This window comes from Dendropsophus ebraccatus, chromosome 5, assembly GCF_027789765.1.
Source record: "Dendropsophus ebraccatus isolate aDenEbr1 chromosome 5, aDenEbr1.pat, whole genome shotgun sequence".
In the NCBI taxonomy this organism is placed as follows: Eukaryota; Metazoa; Chordata; class Amphibia; order Anura; family Hylidae; genus Dendropsophus; species Dendropsophus ebraccatus.
Genome location: NC_091458.1, coordinates 58272462 through 58292687, shown reverse-complemented (window position 1 = coordinate 58292687; position 20226 = coordinate 58272462). Strand labels below are relative to the sequence as shown.

General features: G+C 41.2%; 1 protein-coding gene across 1 annotated transcript; it reads right to left on the bottom strand.

The window, feature by feature from the left end:
* Positions 1-495: 495 nt before the first annotated feature.
* TMEM106C (transmembrane protein 106C) lies at positions 496-19119 on the bottom strand. Its single transcript, XM_069970268.1, has 8 exons — positions 18997-19119; positions 12916-13130; positions 8798-8861; positions 8008-8167; positions 7775-7915; positions 7098-7147; positions 4343-4396; positions 496-3268 (listed from the first exon to the last, which is right to left on the bottom strand). Exons 2-8 carry the CDS (start codon positions 13112-13114, stop codon positions 3154-3156), a joined length of 783 nt encoding a protein of 260 aa, XP_069826369.1. The 5' UTR covers positions 13115-13130; positions 18997-19119; the 3' UTR covers positions 496-3153.
* Between the last annotated feature and the right edge of the window lie 1107 nt (positions 19120-20226).

The following is a 20226-nucleotide window of genomic DNA, read 5'->3' as shown; positions in this document are numbered from 1 at the left end:
ACAGCAGATTTTTCAGGGTTAAAAAGTCATCTTATTCACCGGAAAATAGGGTATATTGACTGACCTATTGATAACACCACCAGAATTTCACGTGGCTTCAAAACAAAGGAAGTAAGGCCCTATTCACACATCCGTAATATACGGTCCCATGCAGACTGTATATTACAGACCGGAGCTTTATTATTAAATCCTTGCGCTACTGTCACAGCCATGTCCGTACAGCAGCATGGAGAATTAAGCATTTCTTAGTTCACTGCATCATAAAGAGTGATGTCAGGAGTTCCGATGCCCACTCCATAGTATAGAGTCTGTGGTACAGACCAAATATTACAGACGCGCAAACAGGGCCTAAGGACAAAACATCAGAGGGGTGGACACTATGATATGCTTTGTGCATAGTACAGGTATTGTTTCCTTCAAGCTAAAGGCAGCTGAAAAGTGATTGTTGTATGCATTTTAATATAACACAATAGAAGAGACATTGGCAGCAATCTGTATAGTGGTTAAAAGCAATAGATTCTTTATTCACAATTTAGAGACAGCAACTCCTTCATGCTACCTCTGTGTGCCCTAGAGAGCATTTCTATCCAAGATGTTCTTATAGAAGGACTAGCACGCATGTCCAGCGACCAGCAAGTAAAGAATACAGCATCCACAACCCTAACCAAACTGTCAAGGTTCTGAACTTGTCATAACTAGAGCAGGAATCCCTGATAGATTCCCCCACATACCCATATTTATTCATACATATAATGGTACATTTCATCTGCACTTCTTGAACTTAACTTCTTAAACCATCATAAATAAGTTATGTATTTGCTCCATGTGCATTTTGCTAATATTTTTGGTTAAATATTTTCTACAGTTTTGTGTCTACAGCTCCTATGAACTCAATGTATCTTTCTTGTAGTCTGTAACCAACAACTGCTACGCCTGGGTAGATGAGGGCACTGCGACTGTGCCTTCTAATGCACATATACATCAACAACCTGTCAAAATGGAATGATTATGTATACATGCATGGACTGGCCCCCATTTACTTAGTCTGGATCATTTTGCCCACCAGATGTATGCCAACAAGAAAGGGGTGTCAGGTGGAATATAGCATTGGTACGTTTACACGGAGCGATAATTTGCCCAATCGATCGTTTATCGATTTTAAAGCCACGATTGGATTTATATAACGATTGGCCTTTAGACAAAGAGATAAATCGTTTGAAAAAATCATTATTGCAATCGTTTTAAGATCACTTAAGCCCATCTCACACATTAGAATGAATCTGTACCAAACTGTTAACACAAAGATTTGCGAACGACCAACGAAGATTTGAGAACATGTTAAAAGATCATGATTGATTTCTCGCTCGTCGATTTATCGTTCGCAGTGTTTACATGAGCCAATTATCGCTGAAATGCGATCGTTATATTCGCAAAAGTTATAACAATAATCGCTCCGTGTAAACGTACCATATGACTGTGTTCGTACCCTGTAACCATGGAAACACAGATCTGTAAAGAAGCCGTAGACACAAAAAGGTTATGATGATCGATCCCAGACTGTGGCTGGGAGGTATTGATTCAGACTAATTCACTGTGAGGATCTCTCCCCAATACTTATACCTTTTTCCCCACTGGCATTAAAAAGTAACATTTTACCTTGAAAATTAGTAAATTGGTGCAGCTCCCAGTAGGTGAAGTACAGGGCGGAGGTTAACTAGGGATAGTCCCAACTTTAAAAGGACAATTACGAAGAATATCAAACAACGCACTATAGATACTCTAGATCCTGTACTTCTAACACACTGGAAATCAATATTGGACATCATTTCAATTATAATCACAAATTATTTTCATTTTTATCATTAAATTGCATTAATTTTTGATTATAAATTGAAATTATGTCCAATACTGGTTTCTAGAAATTTAGATGCACAGGATCTAGAGGACTATATAGAGCTCTGTTTTTATTACACAGAGTGATGATCTGCCGAATCAGCCACATAATAGGTGACATTGTGATAGCCTTTTTTTCTACAATTGGGATTTCTGTTACAAATATTTTAATAATTTAATAAGGTATAATAAAAGCTTCTTTTTAATGCTATTGGGAAACAACTAGGTATAAGCATTGGGGAGAGATCCTCCCAGTGAATTAACAGACACAATGGTAGCAAATATTTAATCAGGGATTTTTGTAAAGTTTTTAATTTTTTGTATTTTGTAAGCAATGCAACAATAAAAATAAAAAGTATGGTTGTAAAAGCAGATTTTTTTTTTTTTTTTTTTACAAAGTATTTAATTAAAGGGGTACTCCAAAGAAAAAAATATCTTTTAAAACCAACTAGTGTCAGAAAGGTATATAGATTTGTAATTTACTTTTAATTTAAGAATCTTCCAAAAACAAAAAAAAAAAAAAAACATTTGCTGGAGTACCTCTTTAAATGCCTCGACTATACAATGACTGCCATTCTTTCTTGGTATTTACCCAATCTTATAACTCTTTACATTTACAGTCTAAATTCTAGGTTTTGCAAACTTATTTCCTATATTTGCAGAATAAAATGAACAACTAATAAATAATACATAAATCTGCATTTGTACTTTGTGTTTTCCGCTCCTATTATGTTGAAGATTCAGTTAATTCCACTTACAGCAAGAATGTAACATTTAATACTGCAGCACAACATAACGGAAATAAAAGATACTCAAAACCTTATGAAAACAAAGCCAAGTACCAGTAATAAGTACCTGTAGCCTTGCCTGACAAGTACTTCAGCCATTAATGCCATTTTGTTTTTCTGCTTGGGGCACCTCTTGCCATTTATTGTGCTATACACTGTACAATTTAATAATATTTAAAAGGTGTGAATATACCAGTCTTTAATGACTAGAAAACATCTCAATGGTTAAAATATAGTACAGAGAAGGGATGGGAAGCACCAGTGCAATAAAAATAATGCCACTCGAAAACAGTGATCGGTTCTCTTCAATATTCGGTGATCATGCAAACACTGCATGCTCAAAAGAAAGCGCCAGTGCAAAATCCAGTACTTTGTCATGTAAACACGTGTGCTCAGCTGGTGCAACTTCATTATTTCTGTGGGTGACACATAGGGACAAGACAGCATATTGCGGGTGACGCCTTATGCTAGTCTATAAAGCATAGTGGTCGGTAAGTATTGTTGAATTTGCTCCGCAATCAATATATTGGTAAGTCTCCAGGGAGCTCTGTGAGGTGTGTCCAATATAAGAAAACTTCACCGATGTTCTGTAAGAAGGAGAGGACAAGTTAGTAACAAATTAAAAACTTTATTAAAGGGTTTTCTATAACTAGAAAAAAACAGCAAGACCTTTGTTCTCAGTGCTACTGTACTACTGAAGTCACTGGAAACAAGTTGTAATACCACACATAACCTGATGACAGGTGCAGCACTTTTCAAGATGTTTGAACGCCAACTATTTTTTTTTATATTTATATAAAAAATAATTTTAATCTGCTCCAAAAATCCCTATACTATAGGAGACATGAATACCATTTCCAAAATATCTGCTGTCTTCACTTTCCTTTCCTCGTGTATGAAAAGGAAGGGTTGCTTAAAAGAAAACGTTCAGCTGTAATTCATGTTGCAAACTGCTGAATCTGTTATATAGCTGTTAGGTAAGAGACACACATGGTACCTTTGATATATCTGTCTGTACTTCCAGGATGTAGAGACATGCTTTTATTCTCTGGCACGAAGAGTCAAAGAGGCTTTTCCAAGCTTCTGAATAGCTACAAGCTGGAATCCTATCTTTACTCCAATACCCCCCCCCCCCACCACCACCACACTGTGCTTGATCAAGACCTGGAATCTGAGTCCCAATCAGGCTCAGGTATGGGGGGGATAATGCTTGCTTCACTTCAGATACCTTTATTAGAGTACGTTCAAACCAAGGAATAGGCAAGGATTTGAAGAGGAAAGCTTTCTGCTTGATATTTAAAAATTTCCTCATTTTTAGCTCTGGCCAAATAGGCACGAAATTTGAGCGGAATGCGGAAATTAAAAGCCCCAATTACCTCTACGGGATTTCTCTAGCGGAATCCCCCCAAAGTATAGACATGTCAGTTCTTCAGGCAGGAAGTGGCTCCATTGCGGAACGCTCCGCACTAAATTCCGCTGTGTGAACAAGCGGAAATACGATTGAACACAATAGGACATTGCTCTGTACATATTTCACTGGTGGAATTTTAAGCGGAATCCGAATAAAAATTAGGCAAGGATTCCGCTTTAATTTCCTCGCCAATTCCTCAGTGTGAACATACCCTTATGAAAAATAAACAACACAAAAGAGCTGTACCTACCTCACAAAAACAACAATGTTGTGCACTTTAACTGTGGTCAGTGTGCAGAAATTACTGTAATAAAAAAAGGAATGGAAATTTCATTATTCACCATACATTACTATATTGTACACTACAGGCAAAAATCTAAAAAAAAATAATGTAAAATCCACTGTGATCAGGTACAGCTGAAGAAAGTGATCATGTGTGGGAGACAGGAGTCAGTACTTCTGCTATTTTACTATTTTAGCCATATCATACAATGTACAGTAGCCTCAGCTGCCTCCAAAACAGTTACACTCCTTGGGAACCAAAGGAGATTGCTGTAAGGACCGGCAAAGAAATCTAATTCTTGTCTAGTGCTCTAATCCTGCTCCCATAGGTTTACTGACTTCCCTACTGTAAAAGTGATGTATCCTTTACCACATTTAAAGGCTGTACCAGAGAGTAAGTTCCTTTCCTTTTGGAAAACAGCTACTTTTCAGAGCTATACTAAAAAGTATTAGTTCCAGTTTTAGATCCTGTGATCCTAGTGATGTTATTCTCTGATCTTCACATATAGCCAGGATAAGTCATTTTGTTCTCATTCATTCTGTCAGACTCCTTAACAAAGGTTTAAATACCGAAACGTCAGGAAAACGTATGGTCTGTAACTCAAGTACCTGTCAAGAAATATGCACAAAACCTCTTGAAAATTGTACAAGAGTCTTATGTACTCATTTTGGGCCTACTAAGTGGATGTTGACTGAACAACAAGCTCCTTTTCCACTAAGCCACTTTACCTGAGTGCAATCCTTTAAGAAATTGTCTTAAAGTAAAAAAGTACATTACTTCCTCACAAGAGGACTTGAAAACAGCTTTATTTAGGAGAAACAAGTCCCTTAAATGCTGGTTATGCAAAAAGAGGAGGCCAGTAAGCCCAACTTTTCCATCTCCGCATTAAAGAGGATGTACCACCTGGTACATCCTCTTTAACCTGAACCCGTTTTTCGGACCGAGGCCCCGTTCCCATGCACGGCGCCGTTCTATGCACGGGAACTGTCCGGTGCTCGAGCACTGGAGGCCGGCCCGTCCGCCCCCAGTGGGAGGGAATTCCCTCCCCTGTATGAAGCGGGTCCCTTAGAATGAACGGAGCCGTGTCATACAGGGGAGGGAATTCTCTTCCTTGAGAATTCTCTTGCTTGAGCACCGGCCGGTTCCCGTGCATAAAGCGGCGCAGTGCACGGGAACGGGGCCTCGGTCCGAAAAACGGACTGCGGCACCGGCTTCCCCTTGCCGGCGCTGTTCGATAGGTGGGTTCAGGTTAAAGAGGATGTACCAGGTGGTACATCCTCTTTAAAGCAATGGCAGATCCTGCAAGAAGACCTAAAAGAAAAGTAAAGTCTACAGGGCTTTATTCTTTTTCTTGGACAATACGAAAGGCAAAGCAGGACATTTTAAGGTCCTTGCTACAATGATAACAACATATGAAGTATACACAGCAAAATTTATAGGGAAGTGATCAATGCACAGAACTGTAAATGCAATCTGTCAGACTGCCTACATTATTTGGGGGTACCATATAACAGGGCCGTGGTTGCCAAACACAAACATATGCTTTAATATTCTGTTATAATTAAGAATTTCTTTCTGTCAGAGCAATTCCGCATGCGGTGATACAATTCAATAGATAGATGTAGTCCTCCTTCTATGAGCAATAACTTATTTACGTCATTAATCCATTACCTCGGTGCTCTATTAGTACAGCCTGCTGGAGGCAGGCTGAATCAACTTCAGAGTCAGGCAGCCACAGGGGCACAGAAGGGGCCTCAGGCTGCACAGACATTGGAACGGCTCTCAGTGACCAGATGTGAACCACTGGACAACTAATAATATGTGGCAGTGCCATATAAATTCAGCTGACAGTTTTGATTGCAGCATCTAAAAAGTTAAAGGGGTATATGCCATAAGTGTCTCCTAGATGTGGGTTCCACACCTATTTTAGCATCGGAGGCTCCCTGTCCCCCTGTGGCCTGTGTGCATCATGGCCGCTGAAGGTGAACCCCTCCAGCAGGGGTGGTGTATGCAGGCTGGAGTGGCATTTCTCAATATAAAATATTAAGTACTGGAGCATGGCTACTGGCTTCTGAAAATACCTGGATGTCACAACCCACTGTATGAAGAGAACAATGTCTCGATCCCTAAAAATAGTGGCATAGTGCAGTACAGTTACATTACTAGGTGTATGGGAGCGGAGGGTGGAGCAATGCATCAAAACAGTCTAATGGAATGTAGGAGGCAGGCAAAAGAAGAATAGCAACCAGGTGACATTTAGGAGGGCAGCCAATAGAGAACATAGCAGGATAAGATGGAAAGCGGCTGCTGTATTGACAGGCCAGCTGTAACAGATATTTTTTTTTCAGGCCAAAACTAACTGCATCATGGGACATAGTTTGACATCTCTGGTGTAGTGGCTGTGCCAGGTCACTTCAGCACAGCTTCCACAGAAGTAAATGGGAGCTGAGCTGCACTAACCTAAAGAAAGGAAAATCCCTTAAAACATCTCCCATCAATTCACAGTCTGGAGACCCCAGGTACTTCAGACTGTAAGCTGATACAGTAGAAATCAGGATGTAGGGACAAGTTACCTGTGCAGCCACCCAATTAAGACATGCAGGCAACAAATTCTAAGAAAGAACACAATCCACTGTGTTGTTACCTCCACATTATATTTTATATTATAGAGATTACCTGTTCTGTTTTCTATATAAAGATTTTTAAGAAATCACATACTTACTATAAATAAGATAGGATTCCGCCCAACTCCAACTTGACTGTGAAATTCACCTAAAACGCAAGTTATTTGTATTTACTCCACAGTCACGTTTAACACTGTACACAGTAAAATAATGTCTTCTGGGATGTATACATCTGTGAGTTCATCATGCATTTAGAGGTATACGATACATGGCTGAATTAGTACATGGAATACGTCATATTACAGTGGACCTGTCTGCAGCTTTTTACTGATTAAAGTGAAGGAGATAAAGCTCACAGGGAGATATAGCTCACAGAGCATTCCTTTGGGCAGGAAAGGCCCTGAAATATTCAGATCCATCTCTCCTAGCCAACATCACTATGCCTTTATGCAAAGTCTCACTCTATTTAGACTGGCAGGCAGAACGTTGTTGGGTTTTTGCAGCCCAGGGAATAAGCTTATATTTTGGGGCTGGAAATACAAGCACCGCTGGGTGAGTGACGCTACTCTTTTATCTCTGTGAGATCTATGAGAAAAACAGAAGTGTTGAAGTATTGTACAAAGGACCACATGTTCAAATCCTCTAGAGCAGCGCTTCTCAAACCACACAAAGCACTGAACATAAAGTACATGCGACTAGTTGTCATACTTATGCACATATATAAAAGGCAGAATTAACAATTCAACCAGATAATAGAATAATGTGCTAACAGTACCAGTTTCTCACTGAGCGACTGAATGACAGACACATTGGTCTGCTGCTGGGTTCCAATGACTGTGTTCATGTACTGTACTTGGCTTATAAGACTGTCTACAGATATTGAATAGAAGTTGGAATTGGTGATCTGTAGGGTGCTCTGTAATGGAGAAAGAGAAAACACAATATATCAGAATGTCACAGTACAATCTTCAGATGGTCAAAGGGCATCACACCTTTTACTGGACATACCGTCATGGCAATGTTCACAACGTTATTTTCCTTATCGAACCACACTTGTACCATCCTGATGCCACCATCTTCAACAAGAACAGTGCGTGGAAACAGGAAAAACACCACAAAGCCACAGATTAAGAGGCAAAGCACAACTGAGAGGACAACATAGAGTTTCCTGGTAAAAGCAAAACAAAAGAGCAGATTTTGAAGTGATATATAGGCAAGTACTGTATTTTACATTGGTGTATATAAAGCAATGTGAAAGCTATCAGTTTTTAAAAAAGTAAACCAACCCACATAAAAAAAATGTACATACAGTGAGCATGTTTTATGCTATTTTTAATTTTTTTTTTACACTGGGCCTATTCAAAGGAAGAGGACAAGAATGTAAAGAGTGCGGAATTTGGCAGCAACTCTTTTCCCCACACTCCTGGTACTAATGGCGTCTCTGACAGCACTAGGGAGTTGTCCAGGATTATATAAACCAGGGTGGAGGAACATTACTGAAAGCATTCAGCCGACCTTTGCACAATTACAGTACTTCACATTCAGACATTTATTCGAAAGGACTGGTTCAATAAATATGCCATTATAATAGAGGAGATTACCAACCACTTATGACACACTAACCATCATCATTTACACCCTATGAAATTTGTCTACCCACAAGACATATACTCTAAACTTTAAAGTAAATTTATTTTAAATTAGTAAATTTTAAAATTCATTATTTCATGTGTTGATACTAGGTTATTACTCAATCATTAACACATAGCGTCAAGAGAAGAGCAACCATGTCACTTACGTTCTCTGGGGCTGTAGCCTTTGGTCACTGTATGGTATTAGTGCAACCAACTCATTTACTTGCTCTAAAACAAAGCAAAGAAAGGAAAATGGAAAAAAGAAAACAGAAATTGCATTCTGAAGTAGTAGAAACAAGCATGACTCCACCATAACTTAACAGCATTTAATAGCAGTACAACTGCTGACAGATTTCTTTTAAAAGAGAATCTGTCACCAAGACAATGCTATGTAATCTATTGACATTGTGTTATAGAGCAGGAAGAATTGAGCAGATAGATATATATATATATATATTTTTAGTAAAGATATTCCCCTGTGAATATGCTGAAAGGAGAAGGGCCCTGGCACCCTCTGACCCCACCGTGACAGGAAGGTTACAAAAGGTGAGCCCTAAGGTTGCACACTTGCACTACACCAACCAGCATGTATACCCTCTGTATATTACAGTACACCACACATTTTCAAAGGTGACAAATTTCCTTTAAAGGACAACTCCAGCGCTAATAAAAAAGAAAAACTGAACTGAAGCTCCAGTTGGTGGCTTCATTTTTTCTTCACTTCCTGGTTTGGGCTTTCCCATGATGCACTTTGTCTCCTGTGATGCCTAACTAACTTGTAGAACTAGACGGCTTACAGCTTGCTCAGCCATCTGACAAAGGGAGGCTGGCCTAACAGGGCTTAGACCCACCTCCCTCTTGATTATGTCATTGTCACAAAATGGCTGCCACGGAAAAGCCTGGGGTCAACAGTCATTAGGTAAGAATGAGTTTACTTCACTTCCTAGTGGGGGTTGAGGGGGGAAAATAGGGAAGGGGGGCAGATAGGTGATTAAAGCATATTACTAAGTTATATAACTTTGTTGTGTATAATGTGTTTCAATTACTGGGAAAAAGCTTTTTACAGGAGTTGTCCTTTAAGTCTAGTGGGCAGCGGATACAGTTTATGCTGAGCTTCAATCTCCTTCAACATTCCATCTCCCATATTACTAGGGCCCTTGTGAGTGCATTATAAAGGAATATTTTGTGGAGCACTACCAGTATAAGAGTAGTAAAAAAGTAAAAAGCAGTAAAAAGTATCTTCTATGAAGGACCATGCTGAGAACACTGCAGGTTGTATTAGTGTCAGGTTCAATGAGATCATGTATGAAAGCATGGAGTAGAAGGGGATGAAGAACATTTGGTTTTGTTCTTCATTTGAGGACATGGCTTGTGTTTTTAGGTTTCTCTGTCAACATCAAATTAACGGTAATTTTTAAAAATAAAATGCTTTATTGAAAATTAATTTTTTTACTGAAAGAAAAGTCATTTAAAGATCGACTTGATTGTTAAAGATCGATTAATTGTTAAAGATCGATTAATTGTTAAAGATCGATTAAAAGTACAGCATTTATTGCCCACTCCAATCTCCCCCCTTCCACCCAATTACCAATAAGTGCCACAGACATCACACAGTTATTGCAGAAAATAATAAATGCAGAACTCAAATAAAATAAATAATTACAAAAAAAATACAAGAATAAATACTTGTAAAACCTATGTGTGTCACAACGATCTAATGTTTAGTGGCCCATGGTGAGTGTCCCTGGCATTGCAACACACACACACACACACACTTCTTGGCAGCAGAAACCATATGACTGCATTACAGGCTTCTGTGCTAAGTACCTATGCTTTTACAATTAGAACAGTGTTTTCTTGCAATTTACAATAATCTGTCTGAAGACAGCAATTTTTTTCTTGCAAGTATTTTGGGTGCCCTTACATGCTGCACTACCCGCTACTGTAACTGCGTGAAAAGCTTAAAGGGGTATGCTGGGCATGAGAGGTTTTTTTTAACTATGGCTGAGGAGCGGGTGGATAAACAATAATGACGTCCGCTCACCTCCCCGACTCCAGTACCAAGGCTGACATCTAACTTCTCCGGTCCCTGATCCCTTCCTGGTTTGAGACGGAGCTTAATATATGACAGTTCAGGCCCGCTCATCCAGTCAGTGGCTGTAGTAGGGCGCCGCCTCTGGCACTGAATGGCCGAGCGGACCTGAAACATCACATCTCAATTCCAGTGTCAGAAACTGGCGGGGGGACTGGGGACCAGAACAGTAGGATAGATGTTGGCCTCAGTGCTGGAGTCATGGAGGTAAGTAGACATCATTGTTTTTATCTACCCCCTCCCCTGCCTTAGTTGAAAAACGCCTCATGCCTGGAATACCCCCTTAATTATGAGATCTCATCTCGGCATATACACTGATAAGCAATAACATTCACTGACAGCTGAACTGAAGAACACTATCTAGCTATAGTGGCGGTTGTCACAGGGTGGGATATATTAGGCAATCTGAACAATCAACCCTTGAAGTTAATGTCTTAGAAGCAGGAAAAATTAGCAAATGTAACTGAGTGATAAAGGCCAAATTGTTATGGGCATCATTGATTGCCTCATTGATGCATGTGGGCGACAAAGGATCCCACAAAAATGCAACTGTAGCAAAACCTCCAAAAAAACAAATGTTGACTATGATAGCAAGCAGCAATGCACTGTAATCTACCACCAGCATCAGAACTGAACTATGGAGAAAGGTGGCCTGGTCTGGGATGGCACTAGAATGTACTCCGAGAAGAAGGCAAGCAGGCCAGGTCAGTTTGATGTTGCGGGTAATGTTCTGTGGGAAACCATAGGTCCCGATATCAAAGGGGTTTTTGTGGTTTAAAACTATTGATGGCCTGTCCACAGAAACATGGCAAAGAGTTTAAGGTGTTGAAGTGGCATCTAATGTTTCTAGATCTCAGTCTGATAAATCATCTCTCGGAAATTCAACCTCACATCAAAACTTATGGTCCTTTTATACAGAACGATTGATCGTTCGTTTTTGCACGATAGCGGTCGAATTCGCACGATAATCGTACGTGTAAACGCAGCAAACGATCAAACGACGAGCACAAAATCGTTCATTTTGATCTTTCAACATGTTCACAAATCATCGTTGATCGTTCGCAAAAAATTCGCAGATCGTTCAGTGTAAACAGTCTTTCAACGATTTCCCCTATGTGTGAGATAGGCTTAAACGATCGCAAAACGATCGCATAGCGAATTTTCCGTACAATGTTTCGTTCCGTGTAAACGCTGATCGTTATAAAAAAAAAAACATTGTTCATTCAAAATTAATCGTGCGATCGGGCGAATTATCGCACCGTGTAAAAGTACCATAACAGAATTTCCTTGCAAAACCAGCACCGCACCTGTTCTCAGGTTATATGCGGAATTGCAATTAAGCTCTATTCACTACATTGGAACAGAGCAGCATAATCATATCCAAACTGATAACAGGAAAGGTGCTGTTTATGACAGAAAGCATGCCATGTTTTTTTAAAAGATCTGCTGCTATCCTCTTGTGAGATACAACAAGACACCTACAGTGATCTGGTCCCTGCCTTGATGGGTCATAGCTGTTTTGACAACACAAAGGAGATCTACATAGCTAGGTGGTTTTAATGTTATGGCTGATTGTATTTTTTACCTTGTAGACTGTAGCCCTTTGTGGGCAGGGTCCTCCCACCCTATGTACAAATATGCCACTTACTTTACTGATGTTCAGACTTGATTTCACGTTACGATAAGGGGTTAGCATACAAATTGTATGTACAGCTCAAATGAATCAAGGGTGCATAAAAAAAATAAATAAATAAAATAATATTATATATATATATATATATATATATATTTTTTTTTTATAGATAAAAAAGGTGTACTCCAGCAAAAACAAAAATTCTTTCAAACCAGATGGTGCCAGAAAGTACTTATGAGCTCCTGTACGTCCTGCAGGTGTAGGTGTATTTTTTCACGTCTGGGGAGCAGGAGAGGTTTACTATTGAGATTTGCTACAGCTCTGGACAGTTCCCATCATGGGCAGAGGTGGCAGCAAAGAGCACTGTGTCAGACTGGGCAGAATATATCAATTCTTGCAGGACATACAGCATCTCACTTTATGACACCAGTTGATTTGAAATAAAAGAAATTTGCTGGAGTACCCCTTTAATCATCACAAATGGGTTAAAGATTCAGCTCTCATAACAATTAAAAGGTAAATTTGACATGAAAGAATGTGCAGAGATTAGGCGTCACCTGTTGGAATGCATCCAGTTCCCTGGCAAGATGGGCAGGTAATACTGTCACGTCCTGTAAACTCAACATAAGGAAACTGAGCAATATCTTCTTCTCTAACCTTCCCATCCAACAAATCATCATCATCTTCTACATGTGTGCTGCTAGCCGGCTTCGAGGAGGTCACATGGCTGGTATAGGCAGACACTATGGACCCCATCTTCTGTGTTCAGCATCTGTTACAAAAAAATATTAAAATATAGTTTTACTATAAATGGTTAAAAATAGCAAAGTAGGAAATAAGATATGCATTATATATGTATCTATTGTTTGTATAGCGCAACTGGTGGCAAGTGCCAACACTCGGTAATGCACGAGAGGAGCACAGGTTAGTCCATCTGGTTTAAACCCACAGAACAAACTGCTAAAAAGGTTAATATTGGCTATTACAGAAAGAAGTCTGAGGTCTGAGTGTATTGCAGCTTGCTGGGTATATGATGGCATTCATGCTGACTGTCCATGCTAACCCCTGTAATCGCTCATATTCACAGCATGGAGCTCACAGTCTACTATGGAAGAATGCTCATAGATCCAGAAGGATTGGGGCACTAAGGGCCCTTTTACACAGAAAGATTATCTGACAGATTATCTGCCAAAGATTTGAAGCCAAAACCAGGAACAGACTATAAACAGAGAATAGGTCATACATTAAAGCCTGAGATTTCTCCCCTTTTCAAATCCAGTCCTGGCTTTGGCTTCAAATCTTTGGCAGATAATCTGTCAGATAATCTTTCTGTGTAAAAGGGCCCTTAGTTTGCCATGAAATGCACAGGTTGTGGTACAGGTGTGCTATGGCGTATGCAGGTACTCCATTCTGCTGGCTTGCTGACAGAGGAGTGCCAGAATACATGTGGACATACTCTAAACTATCAGTTAGTTAAGTAATTGTTTAAGTTAGTTAAGAAGTGTAGAATAACACCACTGAATGAGAGGAAATGTACTAATAAGGGGATAGGGTCATAAAGATTACAGTTCTTTTTCATAAATAAGTGACAGACTTCATATATCTAGACAATCTGTAAGGAACAGAGTGTGACATAGATAGGAACACCAGCTGACAGTCATTGACCTCTCCCCTGAACAGGGCAGAAGCCATGCTTTATTACACAACCTGTCATACATTCACAGGAGTCTAATAATGTATAGAAAGAACTGAAACCAGAATTACTATAGAAAAATACCCTTCCGCAGAAAAAAAAAAAATTATGTGACAAGAAAAACCTGAGGAAGCAGCTACAAAGTTGGATGGGATGGAGGCCATATTGAGTGTGCATGAGAAGCACTAACACGATTACCAGCCAGTTTGGTCGATAATAGTTTTGTGTAATGCTGCGTTTACACAGAGTGATACATCGCCCGATCGTACGATTAATGATTTCGAAATAACTATTTGTTTTTGATAACGATCAGCGCTAAGGGTCCGTTTACACAGAAAGATTATCTGACAGATCATCTGCCAAAGATTTGAAGCCAAAGCCAGGAACGGACTATAAACAGAGATCAAGTCATAGAGAAAAGCCTGAGATTTTTCCTCTTTTGAAATCCATTCCTGGCTTTGGCTTCAAATCTTTGGCAGATAATCTTTCTGTGTAAAAGGTCCCTAATGCTAAGTTTACACGGAGCGATAATTGGCCCGATCGTACGATTAATGATTTAGAAGGAAGGTTTTTTTTTTCATAATGATCAGCGTTTAGATGGAACGATACATCGTACAGAAAATTTGTTTTGCGATCGCTTAACCCTTTGAGGACCAGGCCCAAAATGTACCAGTGGACCGCGCAAATTTTGATCTTAGTGCTTTCGTTTTTCCCTCCCCCCTTTCTAAGAGCTCTAGCACTCTCAGTTTTCTATCTACAAGCCATGTAAGTGTAGTTGTACTGTGTAATGGCGTCTTTTTATTTTACCATCACATGTATGATGGAATCCCAAATATATTATTTATGAAGATATAAATAGGTGAAATCGTAAAAAAGAATGCAATATGGTAACGTTTGGGGGGTTCCTGTGTCTACGTAATGCACTATATGGTAAAAGCGACATGATACAATTATTCTATAGGTCAGTCCCAACACAACCACATGCAGGTTTACACAGATTCTCTAATGTTATATATATTTTTTTTTAATGAAATCCTTTTTTTTTGGCAATTAATTATAAATAAAATAACCCTATTGTGACACTTATAACAGTTTTATTTTTTCACCTATGAGGCTGTATGGGGTGTCATTTTTTCCGCCATGATCTCTAGTTTTTATTAATACCATATTTGTGAAGATCGGACGTTTTGATCACTTTATTAGTTTTTTTTAATATATAATGTAACATTAAATCGGTAATCCGCGCACTTTTTTCCCTCTTTTTGTGTACGCCGTTCACCTTTCGCAATGACGCTTGTTATATTTTAATAGATTGGACAATTACGCACGCTACGGTATATTATATGTTTATTTATTTTTATATGTTTTATTTATATAATGGGAAAGGGGGGTGATTTAGACTTATTGGTGGAGGGGTTTTGGGGTAGTGTATTGGTGTTTTTAACTTTTTTTTACACATTTGAAGTCCCTTTGGGGGACTTTTACATACAGTACTTTGATTTTTACACTGATCATTGCTCCGCCATAGGCATAGCATTGATCAGTGTTATCGGCGCTCTGCTCATTTAGCCTGCCTGTGCAGGCTCAGTGCAGCAGATCGCCGATCGGACCGCAGGGAGGCAGGTGAGAGACCTCCGGCGGTCCGTTTTAACGATCGGGACCCCAGCAGCCACACTGTGGGGGTCCCAATCGGTAAGTGACAGGGGACTCCCCCTGTCACTTACACTTAAATGCCGCGGTCGTGGCGTTTAAGGAGTTAACGACACGCGGCAGCGCGATCGCTGCAGCGTGTCATTACCGGTGAGGTCCCGGCTGCTGATTGCAGCCGGCCCCCACCTGCTATGAAGCGCGCTCCGCCGGAGAAACACCCAGGACATATAGTTACGCCCTAGGTCGTCTGGGGACAGACTTTCATGGCGTAACTATACGCCCTGGGTCGTCTAAGGGTTAAGCCTATCTCACACATAGGTAAAATCAGTGAACGACTGTTTACACGGAACGATCGGCAAATTTTTTGCGAACGACGATTTAAGAACATGTTAAAAGATCAAAATGAACGATTGATTGATCGTTCGCCGTGTTTACACGTACGATTATCGTTCGAATTTGATCATTATCGCGAAAATTCGCCCGATAATCGTTCCGTGTAAACGTAGCATTAGACTCTCCACTGATCTAATACTGATGGATTATCCAGAAGGCACATTCACACCATCCTTACTTGCTTTGTTCACACTTACAATGGGGTCAAACACTCTGGATGGCGCCTCTGATGTTTTAAATGAAGAAAGTAACCCTTAGATGGGGGGGGGGGGGGGGGGGGGGGCAATCTTTGACAGCTAAAGGCCTAACAATCCCCCCTCCCTACCAGTGTCAGGGCACAGAAGCCCCGCATGAATAGACAGACTGAGGACTGTGCGTGCTATGCCGAGTCAGCACATCTAACACAATGACAAAACAAAGCACAATAAGGGGGCACATGCCTCCACTGTACAAGTGAGGGAAGCGCTCCAAGATACTCGTTCTCATATCTTACACTAAATTTTATGGCAGACAAACACACAACTTTATACAAAACAATATACAGAGTTGGAGGAGCATAAGCTGCTATATACTAACCATATTGATTATAAGCTTCTAGTTTGCAGATTGTACTTAAAGAGGACCTGTCCCCCCCGGTGACGGGGTGACAGGCTCCCGATCCCGTTAGAGCACCCTATACTAATCCCGCCGGGTCCCGCTTCTGGAGATGGTCGGGTCACAGAGATATCGGTGCCCGAAGCCCGGCGCGCTCCTCAGCGCTCCGTCATTCTCTATGAGCGTTGGACTCATCTGAGGAGCGCGCGCGCCGGGCGCCGATATCTCCGTGACCCGACCATCTCCAGAAGCGGGACCGGGCGGGATTAGGTGAGTATAGGGTGCTCTAAAGGGGGGTCGGGAGCCTGTCACCCCGGCACGGGGGGGGGGGAGGGGTGACAGGTTCCCTTTAATGGTGTCCAACGTCAAGTCACATGACTCATGCTGCATTTACACAGAACGATTATTGTTCGAATTTTCGCAATAACGATCGCATTTGAGCAATTTGAGCTCGTGTAAATAGTGACGAGCGAGAAATCGTTCATTTTGATCTTTCAACAAGTTCTCCAATTGTCGTGGTCGTTCGTTAAAAATTCGCAGATTGCTTCGTGTAAACAGTCTTTCAAAGATTCACCCTATGTGTGAGATGGGCTTAAAGTGACTGTACCACCAGGCCCAGGCTGAAGCACTGGAGGTGGGCGACCCACCCTCAGTGGGAAGAAACCCCAGCCCCTCCATGACTTCACTCATTAGAATCAATGGAACCCTATCATAGAGGGGCGGGGGTTTCTTCCCACTAAGGGTGGGTCGGCCCGCCTCCAGTGCTTCAGCCTGGTGGTACAGTCACTTTAAGCGATCTTAAGACAATCGCAATAACGATTTTTCCAAATGAAATATTGTTCCGTCTAAACGCCGATCATTTTAAAAAACGCAGCATAAGGCTGTGGTGTTGTGCAGATTGTGAACCAGACGGATCACAAAAGGGAAGAAAAAAACACAAGACACAAAACAGTGCAATAAGCCGAATATTCCTTGCTTGACTTCAAGCTGTGTTGTCACATGTTGCAGTACTACAGTGGTGTCACTGAAATAATGCAGTACCGCCATAGTACTGCAATGTGGGAACAAAGCTGTAAATGGCCTCTGTCACATTAGAAACAGTTTGGAGTAATAGATATATACCAAACATTTTGATTAGGGTCTATGGGGCCACCATCCTAATTTTCGTTTTCTCTAGGTTTGTGTGGCTGGATTTATCAAGAAGCGCACGCCTCCTAATAAATCCAGCACATCAGAGGCTTCTGTGCAGCAGGCTACAATGTCTGTAGCCCAATTTTTGCCTACCGCCGGCCAAAATGTTGCTAAATGCCATGCCCCCTCTCCACCCACGTGACAAACCAGCAAAAAGTTGCGCAACTTTTTAGTGCAAGGGGGGGGGGGGGATCCTTGTGCAAAAATGTGCAACTTCTTTCTGGTTTGCACTAGGCGCAGAGCTTGATGTTCTTGATGCTAAGTGTTTAGACTAGGGGATATCAAACTGACAGCCCTCCAGCTGTAGCTTTGGCTGTTCAGGCATGATGAGAATTGTAGTTTTCAACAGCTGAAGAAGCGCAGTTTGACACCTGTAGTTTAGACTATGACCAATGAGGAGAACAAGCAGGGAGATGTCCATGTGCGTCACCCCCTCTCTCAGCTCTGTGTAATGTAACCAAGAAGGCCCTATAATGTCTATGGGGCCATCTATCTCCCATAGGCACAGAGCAGGGACAGAGGCATGTGGCAAGCCGTATCTCACCCAGCTCATTCTCCTGATCAGGCGCAGTCTGAACACACAGATCATAACTGATAAAAAAAAAAAAGGAAAAAAAAAAAAGGAAAAAAAAAAAAAAAAAACACATGAAATTTTTTTTGGGTGACATATACAGTCTCCACTGCCATCTATCTCCTATACACAGGGTATGTCTGACAGCTGTGGCTCCCAGATGCAGCACTGCTCATGCCTGGCCTGTCTCAGGCTATATTTGGACGGATGGAGCAGATAGAACATGCTGGGAGTTGTAGTTCTGCAGCAGCTGAAGGTCACAGGTCAACAGTATAAGTCACTTCAGTGAAATCCAGCCTGCACAGAGCTATAGGCTGCCACTTTAAATTAACCCTTCGTGTAATATAAACTAGTCTTCTTCAATAGATAACAATTCCTATAACAGCAGACACATAAAACAGCCCCGTACACCAGGCACGCTCTCCACAGTGCAGGCGATGCTCAGGGATATGGGCAGAATTAAAGGGGCGCTCTATACAGCCCGGCGCTACAGCTACCAGGCAGCCAGTGGTCACATGACATGTACAGCAGTAGAGGGACACTCACCTGCCGAACGGCGGCAGCAGCGAGGACGCCGGATGTTCCCTTACAGGGAAGGCTGGGAGCAGAAGCTACAGGCACAACACGGGAAGATCCACACACCAGCGAGCTACCAGGACCTTTGATTATGTCACGATCATGTGATTAGTCACGTGTGGGAGGTGTCAGCCTGTGGGGTGTGTTTGTTTATAACATTGGTGACTGTACAGGAAGCGTGCAGCAGGGTTGTGTGTGCACAGTAGAGGTGTGGTTGTCATGTACACTGAGGGGAGCAAACAGTAGAGGTGTGTGTAATGTGAACCCACTAAATCCATGTGCAGTGTGCATGCTGTATGCTGTAATGCTATGAACATTACTGTACAAGGGTGGTTAAAGAGGTTTTCTTAGTAAGTTTATATGGGTATTTCTACTTTTCCCCACAGTTTTTACTACTTTTTTTTTTTTTTTTGTTTATTCAGCTGTTTGAGGGATTGCTCTTTACAGTACAAGGTGGGGCACCTGTTAGGGCAATATTTCACTGCTATCAGCACTTCACTGAAATGGAGTCACACTATCCGCACTAGGAATTACAGTGCTCCTATATACCATGTTTTACGGTAATAGCCAGGACTAGTTAGTTCCAGGCTTCAGAATGTGCCAGGAAGATCATAGGGTGACATCTACATGTAAGACTAACTAAAGAAGGTCAACTCTTAACCCCTTCAGGTCCATTCACCCACTGTTAACCCCTTCAGATCCACAACTGTTCAATTCCCCCACTGTTAACCCCTACACATCCACTACAATCTAATTAATCCACTGTTAACCCCTTTAGATCCACAACACTTCAATTCATCCACTTTTAACCCCTACACATCCACCACAGTTTAATTCATATACTGTTAACCCCTTCAGCTCCAGGAATATTTTATTTTTTTCTAACTATATGTACACTCACCGGCCACTTTATTAGGTACACCATGCTAGTAACGGGTGGTCTTCTGCTGCTGTAGCCCATCTGCCTCAAAGTTGGACGTACTGTGCGTTCAGAGATGCTCTTCTGCCTACCTTGGTTGTAACGGTTGGCTATTTGAGTCACTGTTGCCTTTCTATCAGCTCAGACCAGTCTGCCCATTCTCCTCTGACCTCTGGCATCAACAAGGCATTTCCGCCCACAGAACTGCCGCTCACTGGATGTTTTTTCTTTTTCGGACCATTCTCTGTAAACCCTAGAGATGGTTGTGCGTGAAAATCCCA